At 44.1% G+C, this 11,719-nt stretch overlaps 1 protein-coding gene across 1 annotated transcript; it reads left to right on the forward strand.

Moving 5' to 3' along the window:
• The first annotated feature begins 9,845 nt into the window (after positions 1–9,845).
• On the forward strand, positions 9,846–10,961 carry LOC123115438 (uncharacterized). Its single transcript, XM_044536596.1, has one exon. The coding sequence runs from the start codon at positions 9,846–9,848 to the stop codon at positions 10,959–10,961; it is 1,116 nt and encodes a 371-aa protein (XP_044392531.1).
• The last annotated feature ends 758 nt before the right edge of the window (positions 10,962–11,719 follow it).

Below are 11,719 nucleotides of genomic sequence, written 5' to 3' on the forward strand. Positions count from 1 at the left end.
GCGGCCCACAAGGTGTTCGGCCGTTTGTCTGGCCAGGTCAAGGCTCATCCACGTCCGCCGCTGTCCAGTAAGGCACAAATTCATCACCCCAAAGGACCATGGTGGATAGCACATATGAGTTTTTTTACAATAACACCACATGTTCATCATGGTCCGACGATGATGATGTTGTGGTTGCTACTGTCATTGTCAATGAGCACAATTTGAGGTAGCGACCATTGTTTAGGGGATTGATCCCGAGCCATCCTCCTGGGTTGAATCGTAACAGAGAAAATGACCATGTCCTACTCTATAAGATTATTTCGATTTCACAGACCCACCATTCTCTAACAAACTTTTTCAATGACACTTCCGGATGGTGAGACCATTGTTCAACCGTATTCAAGAGGATTTATTTATTTATTAATGTGAAATTCAATTTAGTAGTTATTTGTTTGTAAATGACAATTTGAACAAAAAAAAGATGGGCAAACCAAATGGGTCGCCTCATTGGGTTTGTGCGCGGACAGGGGCGGACACCTGCGTTTTCGACGTCCCAAACACACAAAAAGCGGACAAAATCTACGTTCGTTTTGTCTGTTTGGGTCGGCGGGTCGGAGTTGCCCTAAGAAAGGTGTGGTCATGTAGAAGTGTGTCTAGAGCTTAAGAAAGGTGTGGTCATGTAGAAGGGTATCTAGAGCTTAAGAAAGGTGTGGTCATGTAGAAGTGTATCTAGAGCTTGGGACTTACCCTTAATTGACCAAAATAAATTCTTGTGGCGCATTGCTGGCGCGAAAGCCGGAAATGGCCTACTTGTTTCAAGAGAGCTGTGTTGGGCCTCTGAGTGCTCTATAACCAAAGAATTAGTTCGTGATGCTCCAATATCTCTAACCAAACGATTGTTCAAATTAATTACCCCCAACCAAAACAATTAGCTCCAACCAAACAATTAGTTCATGGTGCTCCAATATCTCTAACTAATGGGAGATATACCACTTGATTCCTTTGTATATTTTGCTCATTTTCATTTAGAACATGTACTTGTCCTTTTTCTGATCCTTATAGAATTTCTATAGGCTTTTCCTTCTAATGAACCAGATGAATAAGGATTATGGATGTGAAAGTATTGAAATGAGAAATGTGATGTCCTTCGCTATGTTCTTTTTTCAATATTGAATGCCAAATTCTTCTATAAGAAAATTGAGAACTATATGTACATGACAAAAAATATCTTTGACCCCTTTGCAGAAAACATTTCCATGCTGTAAGTAAGTTGTCAAAAATATCCATTGTATCCAAACTGTAAATACACTTTATACACAATTCACCTCAACTTTGCCTTTCTTTCACAGGTTTTTCAAATAAGGTTGCTGCAATTTGAGCGTTAACATGACAATTTAATTTTCTGCACATTGCAGCTGGCTTCTGCATCATCGCCTTTGTTGTGATGACCTCATTGCTTATAGCTATTGGAATATTTGTTTAGAGCCCAAGGACCTGTAAAAATAATTGTTTGAAGATGCATATGGTGATTTGAAGGCCCCTTGTGGGTATAAGGCAGTGTAAGCTTGCCTTTAGGAGGCTAATGATTGATGACAATGGCCAATCTCTTTTGATGCCTTATTCCTATAAATATTTATAGCATGTACTTTGCTCCCTTCTTCAAAAAATAGTGGGCACTGTTACTGCTAATCTCTTTTGATGCCTTGTTCATACAAATTGTTCAGGTGAACTTCTTTCAAACTCCTAGTAATCAAGTTTCCTCTTGTTCAAGGTGCAAGATTTTTCTTGTGATGATACTGACCATTGGGCGTACTCTTTACTGAAGATAACATGTAATTATTCTGTTCATGTATATCTCCATTTTTTTATCTTATCAGTTTCCATAATTTCGTGAACACAAATCTAAATAGATATTTCAACTCTTAGTTTTTTTTTCGATCAGAGGGGCCCCATGGCCCCCATTTTCATTACGAAAATGGAGTCACAACATACAAAGCAAATTCCATACAAATTTAACATTTTTCGATGCCTAACATCTGCATCAGGAAACACTACTCATACATCTAGAGGCACTTCAACCGCACCTACAGGATGCTACAACAGAAGAACGCTCCAAAGCATCATCGCTACAAATGTTGCCTAATATTTTGCATCAGGGGAAATAAACTCCTACATCTGAGATACCAAAATCTGCACCTACAAGGTGCTATATCAAAAGAACAAGAGAGATAATCGTAAATGCTGCATCTGTCAACACTTGATCAACAGAGCCTCCGTACAGCTGGGCCCCATCCGTAAGCACGCTTGAAGACGTCCCTCGCTATCTGGGCCAACCTCTTGGTCACTTCCTTAAGAGTTTTTTCCACCCCTCTTTTCTGTAGCACACCCCAGGAATCCAACATATAACATAAAGAGACGATAATATCAGTAGGATCCCTAGGTAAAGAACTTTGAAAGCAGGATTTATTTCTTGCTTTCCAGATCGACCATAACAAAGCAGTCGTACCAATAGCTATAACCATTCTATCTTTCCCAGTATACTTAGGAAGCCAATTCTGGCAAAGGTCAAAGAATGACAGGGGTGTTTGGGGATTTCCCAAAGCACTCCCAACTACATTCCAAAGAAACCGAGCAAGAGAACAAGTGAAAAACAGATGATCAATATATTCATTGGCATCACAAAATTCACATTTGTTGGTGCCTTTCCAGCCTTTTTTACACAAGTTGTCCTTGGTCAGGATCCTTCCTTTGATAACTAACCATATAAAAGCTTTAATTTTCAAAGGTACCTTCAGTTTCCAAAGAAACTTAAAAGGGAACACTACTCTCTTTGCAATAATATATTGATAAAGAGATTTAACAGAGAACTGACCAGAGCTAGTCAAAAGCCAGTTGACTTTGTCAGGTTCCTCACTCAGAACAACCTGACTGCACATATCCAGAAGCTTATTCCACATATCCAGTGTCTCCCCATATAAACATCTCCTAAATCTAATGCAGTTAAAATCATGTTCAAATGCTTTAGCAACCGTAATGTTTTGATGAAAAGTAAGCTTGTACAAGCGAGGAAAAAGTTGACAGAGAGGCTTGTTGTGGATCCAAGCATCTTCCCAAAATCTAGTTTTATGCCCATCCCCAACAATTCTCTGACAACAGTTGTAAAAGATATCTTTAACACTCATGATACCATTCCAGAAATGAGAGTTGGCAGGAGATGACTCACATTGAGACAGAGTTTTCCTCTTCAAATACTTTGCTCTAATCATCTCCTGCCAATCCCCATCTTCATTCTCAAGTCTCCAGAGCCACTTACACAAAAGACTAATATTCTTGATATCTAGATTAGTAACACCCAACCCCCCTTGGTCTCTAGGTTGACAAACGTCAAGCCAGTTAACTAGATGATACTTCCTAACCCCCTCTCTTTCTTGCCAAAGCACCCGCGCTCGAAAGAAATTGATTCTTTTTCCTACTCCTTTTGGTAGACGGAAAAAGTTAAGTAAATGGCTAATGATGTTACTCAAGCAAGTTTCAGTGCGTATAAGCCTACCGCCCATAGATAAAAGACCCCCTTGCCACGCTGCAGCTCCTTTCTCTACTTTTTCTTCCGCTGATTTCCAATCCGCATTACAAAGTTTTTTATAATGAAGGGGAAGACCTAAATACCTAAAAGGGAAGCCCCCAATAGCGCAAGTAAAAATGCCGGCATAATCAGCTTGTTTCTCCAAAGCTTTACCGAAACAGAAAATTTCACTCTTTAAAAAATTAATCTTCAGACCGGTCAAATGCTCAAAAACACATAGAATAATTTTGAGGTTCCTAGCCCCCTCAAGGTCATCTTCAAAACAGAAAATAGTATCGTCCGCATATTGCAAAATATTTAGACCTCCTGCATACACCCTAGGCAACACTCCCTTGATAAATCCTTGTTCTTGCGCCCTTTGCACCAGGGTAGCAAGAACATCAGCTGCCAAATTGAAAAGCAAGGGGGAAAACGGGTCCCCTTGCCTCAAACCCTTCCTAGTAACAAAATACGGGCCGATAACATCATTAATAGTGATGGCAACCTTTCCATTACTAACGACATCTTTTGTCCATTGGACAAAACGTTCAGGGAAGCCTTTCATCTTTAGGACATCAAGCATGAAACTCCAATTAATTTTATCGTAAGCTTTTTCGAAATCAACCTTAAAAAGCACAGCAGAACATTTTTTTCTATGTAAAGAGTGGATAGCTTCATGAAGCATAAGTACATTGTCCAGGATGTAGCGCCCTTTTATAAACGCAGATTGAGCTTTGGAAATTGTTTTATCCGCAATTTTCATAGCTCTATTGTTAAGAACTTTTGTAAAAAATTTAAAAGGAACGTTCAGCATACAGATGGGGCGGTACATTTGAATCCTATCAGCCCCCTGCCCCTTAGCAAGCAAAGTGACTACCCCATAGTTAAGCCTTGAAATGTTAATCTTGCCCTCATAAAAGTCATGAAAAAGCCTAAGGAGATCGTTACAAATGAGGTTCCAGAAAAATTGAAAGAACTCGGCAGGAAAGCCGTCCGGGCCAGCCGCACTGTTGCGCTTCATAGAAAATAACGCATTTTAACTTCATCCATAGTAAATTTGCAACTGAGCTCAACCTTATCCTCTTCTGACAACACATCATCAAGAGGGATACACAGAGATATAGGAGGTAAATCTACATGGCCAAATAAATCTTTATAAAAATTAGTTGCATATTTGAGCAAGTTATCATCCCCCTGGATGATCCCTTCATCCTGGATAAGTCGAAAGATTTTACTCTTACGCTTCCGCCCACTAGCCTTAATCATAAAATACTTAGTGTTGCTATCCCCTTCTTTGATATCCCTCTCCTTCGAGCGTTGATACCATTTTATTTCTTCCTCTCTAAGAATTTTATTCAAATCATTTTGCAGACTATTTATATGCACATAGTCAGCTGCTGATACACCAACAAGCTCACACTTCTTATCAAGTATATCTAAAGCATTAATAATAAAACTCTTCTTTTCCTGTAACTACCCTCAACATTAAGGTTCCAACCCTTGAGCCCGCTTCTTAATTTTCTCATAACAGCCTGCCACCAATCCAGGCTGTTTTTTTAGGAGCGATAGATTTCCAAATTCTAGAAACAACGGCCGGCAACTCATCTCTGAGAAGCCAGCATAGCTCAAATTTAAAAGGCCTGGTAGCTACAGCATTTACAATTCCAGTATGTACCAAAAGAGCAGCATGATCAGAGACACCTCTAACGAGTGTCCTGACCGTAACTAAAGGAAAATGTTGTTCCCAAGATGGGCTAACAAGAATCCTATCTAGTTTTACATACAAGGGATCGTCCTGGTTATTAGACCAAGTAAAGCTCCTCCCTGAGAGCTCTAACTCTTTTAGCCCCCAATGCTCAATGATGGAATTAAAGTAAAAAGACCAAACAGGGAGTTTTTTAGCTCTACTTCTCTCATTGATCCTCCTAATGATATTGAAATCACCACCAACAACAAGGGGTAATTTATCATGCCCTAACATATGAACAAAATCGATCAGAAAGTCCTTCTTGTCTTTGGTATGAGAAGCCCCGTACACATTGATCAAAGTCCACTTGAAACCCGATCTCTTATCCATAATGATCATTCTGGTAAAAAACCTAGTAGCAGTGCACGTGTCGACCTCAAACAGATCCTCTCTGACACCCATGAGGAGCCCACCCGAGGCTCCTATAGAGGGATGCCAAAGCCAGATGAAAGTAAATCTACCACCGATACTAGCTAACCATGGATCAGAAAAATCAGTTTTCTTAGTCTCCTGAATACAAATGAACTCTAAAGCATGCTCAGAAATGATTTCTTTAAGAAACCTTCTTTTTTCAGGTTCACCCAGCCCCCTAGCATTCCAGAAAACACCAGCCATAAAACAAATTACTTTTTTTGTACCACACTTGACCTTTGGCTTGACGCTGACTCCTCCAGCGCAAGTCTGCTTTAGTTTAGATTTATATAACGATGATAAAAGAATTAATTCATCTCTAAGCTCTTCATCGTCCTCAGATTCACATTCTGAGTCAGATACAAGGTTCCTAATGTTATCAGGGTCAAAACTTCCCAGTTTTGACTCCTCATCACTACCTTCCACATTAGTCTTCTTCCTCATATTTGCAAGAAATAAATCACTCCTAGTTTTTTCTAAGCTCTTGATCATAGAAATAGTGCTATCTATTTCCTCAGGAGTATTGCCTAAGCTAACACCAATGCATTGCGTAATGTGCGAAATAAAACTAGGTACTGTATTTAAAACAGTAGGTATATTGGGAGCAGTATTTAAATCTGTAGGAGCCATACCTGGGGTCTCCAGATTCTTCCTCCTCGCCATGTCAGTAGCTTTGTCCATAGTCTGCACCTCCTCTTTGTGTTTGTTCCTGACACTTCTTCTCCTCGCCGCCTCATCTAGAGCTGCCTTTTCTTTAGCCTTTTGAACCCTAACTTCAGCTTCCCTCAACTTTTGTTGCTTGGTAATATCAGCCTCCCCAAGATCTTGCAAAGGATCTTGCAAAGGATTTCAACTCTTAGTTGTCTATGCGCATTTACAAGTTGCATCACGTGATATGGGAGTGCAAACCTAGAAGATGCAGCACATGTAATGATGAAATTTTAACTCAGACGGATCTAGAGGTAAGAGTATTCGTAGTTTTCTTCACCAGCTTTATGATGAGGGGTCAAGATGCTCTGACTAAAATAATTCATTATAAGTCCCAACCCCCTCTCATGTTATTAAAATGGTGGGAGCTAGACTCTTAACTCCCATACCAAAATCCCTAAAAAAGCATACCAAATCTCTAATAAATTCTCGTTGCCTCCAACCAAATACGTGGCTTTATATATCAAAACTAATTAATTCATATTCTTCTAATTAGTTACCTCCAACCAAACAATTAGTTAGTGATGCTCAAATATCTATATCTATAACTCATGGGAGATATATCACTTCTTTCCTCTGTACATTTTGCACACTTATATTTAAAAGATGCACTTGTCCTATAAGATTATCATGATTCCCTTTATAAAAATTCTTCTATCAGTGTTAGCAGGGTAGTTTTGCAATAATGAAGATTACTTAGAAAAACACACTTCAAATTTTCTGCACTTTGCAGCTAGCTTCTGCATCATGGCCTTGGTTGCGATGGCCTCGGTTCTTATGGTTGTTGGAATATCTGTTTAGAGGGCAACATTCGGATCTGTAATCCAAACCATGTCGGTGCATATGTCGATTAAAATCTTCCTTGCGGACATAAGGTAGAGTAAGCTTTCCTTTAGGAGGCTTATGGATTGTGGTTGATGACAGTGGCTAATCTCTTTTGATGCATTGTTCCTGTAAATATTTGTAACATGTACTTTGCTTCCTTCCTCTAACGAAATTGGCATTGGTCCCGCCAATGATACAAAAACAAATTGTTATATCAAGTGGTGAACTTGGTTCAAACTCCTCATAAGCAAATTTCCTCTAGTTAAGGGTACAATTTTTTTTTGTGATGATACTAACCATTAGGCGCATTCTTATTGAAGATAAAATGTAATTTTCTGTTCCTCTATATCTCCATCCTTTTAGCTTATTATTGTTGATAATTTTATGAACACAGCATCAATTAGCTAGATGTTTCAATTCGTAAGTGTCTATGATCATTTAAAAGTTGCATCATGTGATGTCTGAGGGTGAAAAACCTAGAAGTTGATACATATCATATAATGACGAAGTTTTAACTCACAAGGATCTAGATGGAAGAGTATTCTTCGCTGGCTTCAATGCCTTGGAATTTACCGGAAATAATTTGGACTTGAATTGCCGTATCAACTGATGAACTTCTTTCCTCATATATATCAAACTCATGGTGAACAAGTTTCCTCTAGCTCATGGTGCTCGATTTTTGTTGTTGTTGGTACTGAGAAGCAAGGACACTTTTTGCCCAAGCTAAAATCGAAGCTTATGTTCCTCCATATATCCACCTTTGTTCTAATTATTTTTCATGAACTCCAGATCTACTAGCTAGGTGTTGCAACTTTAGGTGTGCATCAACAACAATGTGTTGCATCATGTGAGAAGAATGGCAAGCAAACCTAAAAGTTGATAGATAACATAAAATGATGAAAAATTTAACTCACAAGGATGTAGCTGGAGACAAATTAATCTGGCGAGTACTAGGCGCCGATGCACCGGCCCAAAAATTCGGCTTCTCGCGCATGATCCGCTAGATGCGACCGCGTGGGCTATTGGATCAAGCTGAAAATGGTTTGCCCCCGAGCTTCTCCTTCCTCGTGCTGGTCCCGCATCTCTCGCACAACTCCTGGGATGCGCGGCGCCTTGCTCTATTGTTTCCGATCGCAGCACTACGCCTCACGCCGCTCCATGCTAGACAGCCGTCCTGCTCATCATCGCCGCCGTCGTGGCTCTCAACAACCCAACACCATCATCTCGCCATGCGTGAAGCACTGTGAGGGTTTCATGAATGGATGTAGCAAAAACGTCGCTGGTAGTAGGAAAAAAAATCGGCACGGTTGGAGCAAACACATCTGTCATCACCACCGGTTGTAGCTCGCCATGCAGGGTCTCAACAAATTGCGTCGCTGATTGTAGCTTTATATCCCCCCATTGCAACTTTTTGCATTGCGGATTGAAGCAAAAAATGGCGGCAACAAATCGGTCCACTATCCACCATCAGAACACATCGTTGGTTCCAGATTTTTACGCCACGGTTTGTAGCACCGCCCCCTGCCGGTTTGCAGCTTGCTGGCTGCCGGTTGTAGCGCTGCACCGTTCCGGTTTTTGCATCGCTGGTTCGAACATTGATGGTGACAACGCGGTTGCAGCCCGCCGACCACCAGCTGTAGCACCGCCCCGTGCAAGCTGCAGCTCGTCCGGCCGCCGGATGTAGCACCGCCTGATGCCGGTTGCAGCTCGTTGGCCATCGGTTGTAGCACCATGGCCTCGCACGCCACCGCGCTAGTCCCAGCCCCTGCCACTCTCCTGCAGCCCGCCATGGCCTCGCAATGGCGCTCTCCACAGCATAGGGGCGACGATTGTTGAGCATCTGCAACATCACTTCGGTACTTGGTGTGCGGCGGCCTTGAATCCAACGACGGCCTGTGTGAGGCACATTGCCGGCAACGGACGAGCGGCATCAGAGAGGCGCATGGATGGGCGTGTGGCTGTGGAGGATGCTACTGGGTCGAAGGGAACTAAGATGGGCGGTGGAGCAGAATCGAGAGAGAAGCAGGAGATAAGGAAGAGAAGAAACATGGGATGAGCGAGCGACCGGTCGTCCGGGTACACGCGTTTCACACTAATTTATGTGTGTATGCAAAACAAGGAGGATGAAAACAAAGGGAGCTACAAAAACCTTTCGTAGAGTGTTTGGATGCTAACTTCACATTCTTCTTCTGGAAATAAAATTGGCCCTGAAAAAACGTGTGTAGAATAAAAGTATGTTTCTTTTGTAGAGTGTTTGGATGCTTATTACCTTTATCCAAAAGGTGTGTTTTAGATTTGGCTATATATGGATGTATCTAACACTAAAACGTATCCAGATACATTCGTATCTATACAAATCTAAGGCAAGTTTTTCAGGAGAGAGGTAATACCTCATGATCTTCTTTTGGAAGCAAATTAGGCACAGCTAAAACGTGCGTACAATAAAAGGGATTGCCAGGGACCAAACTGCTAGGGTACAATTTTCTCTCGGGATTATCGCAGGCGTGCGTTTAAATCTGAACCTACGGGGCGGATCCCCTTCACTCTCACCCCCACCTCACCTTCTGTCCAAACGAGCAGCTTTCCTACCCTAGAATCCCGGTCCCTGCCATGGCGGCGGCGGCGGCGGGCCTCCACCAAGACGTTCTCGCCCGTATCTTCCTCCTCTTGTCTTGCATCGTGGACCGCGTCAGGGCGTCCGCGGTCAACAAGCACTGGCGGCGGGTCTCGCTGCAGAATCCGCCCCCGCTGCCACTCCTCCTAAGGCCGTCCACGGCCCAGACCGAGACCTACCGGATCTTTGGCCGCTTCGGCGATCCGCGCCCGTCCCTCTCCGACGAGGGCCGCGGGCTGCGTTTCTGCGGGTCGGCTCCGGGCGGCTGGTTCGTGATCTCAGCCGAGCCCTGGCGCGGCCACGCGCTCCTGAATCTCCGCACCGGCGAGCGCGTCGCCCTGCCGGAGAGGGTGCGCATCCCGCTCGAGTTCGGCGTCATCAAGTGCCCCATGATGATCCGCGCAGCCGTCATGTCCGTGGCGCCGCCGTCTGGCGCCTGCTTCGTCGCCGCCATCACTTCCAGCCAGACAAACCTGGCGTTCTGGCGGCCGGGCATGGATTGCTGGTTGTCCGCGCCGGCTGTAGGACCGGTTGTGCGCAACGCCGAAGACATCACTTACCACGACGGATGGTTCTGCGCCGTCGAATCGGATGATGACCTCGTCTGCTACAAGCCGGAAATCGCCCCTGCTGGAGATGGCGCCTCTTCGCTTACCATTCGACATCACGCCTACAATCTCCATGTCCATGGTCGCCGGAGGGCACCCGGGGAGATCGTCTCCCGCTACCTCCTGCCCTCCGCTTCCGGCGCCGATCTGCTGATGGTGAAAAGGTTCATCGCGCCGGCGAGAGGCGGCACCTGCCTGTTCCAGGTCTTCAGGTTGCAGGAGGGACTGCCCGCTTTCTGGCGCCTGTACCAGATCCGCGGGCAGGTGCTCTTCGTCGGCCGGGCCTGCTCCAAGGCCTTCTTCACGGGGCACGCCCGCAGCCTGGGCTATATCTACTTCCTCGACGACGTCTACACTGGTGGTCCGCACAGTGTCGCCCAGCAGAACGAGTATCCCTGCGCCGACGCCGGCGGGTGGCGTTACTCAGTCCCCGACGAGATCCAGCGCTGCCTGCCATGGTCGCCCCCCTCGGACACCTCGCCGTGCATCTGGTACCACCATTAAATTAATTGTGCGACCAACAGCAGTTTCAGTTTGAGGCATCACGTCACAGAGATTTCCATCAGTTAACTGGAGTCTTTGTTGTTTGTGTTTGCTCCTCGTCAGTCTTTCTTTGTTGTTGTAGTTGTGTCGTCGTCGTTGTGGTTCAGTTGGTTGTATCCTCCAGGTCAGTATTTGTTGTATGCCGTCGTTGTCGTCAGTTAATTTGCAGGCTGTTTTGGAACTCATTTCATCTATATGAAATTTTCAACTATTTAGACTGCTATACCAGCTATATATGTTAACGTTGCTTAAATTATGTGTATGAGTTTCTGTTGTAAATTCTACTTCACATTTTGATGTTTTAATTTCCTACGTATTTTCAGTAGTGCACACAATTTCTGATTGCATCTGTCAGCGGCAGAGTTGTTTTTCATGATGGGTCTGACGCTCGACCCTAGCTTGCCCTAGCTCCCTCTGGTTGCTCTTTTTCTCACTGGCTCGAACCGAGGAAGAAGAAAGAAGAAGGGAGACACAGGACACGGTGGTTCTGGCGCACGAACGCCCACCGCACAAACGACTTCTTCCTCGAGCACGAACTCGAATCCACTCATACAACAATACACAGGGTGGAGTTTTGTACGCAGGCGCGCCCACGCGATGCTGCGCTCCTCACTCCACGCCCGCGCGCTCCACACGCCCTGGATCACGCCCCCGTCCCGCATGCGATCAATGTGGCTGGGCTCCAACAAAACTCCGCGATCACCCCCGCTACTATCGCT

The sequence above is a fragment of the Triticum aestivum genome, chromosome 5B, assembly GCF_018294505.1.
Source record: "Triticum aestivum cultivar Chinese Spring chromosome 5B, IWGSC CS RefSeq v2.1, whole genome shotgun sequence".
In the NCBI taxonomy this organism is placed as follows: Eukaryota; Viridiplantae; Streptophyta; class Magnoliopsida; order Poales; family Poaceae; genus Triticum; species Triticum aestivum.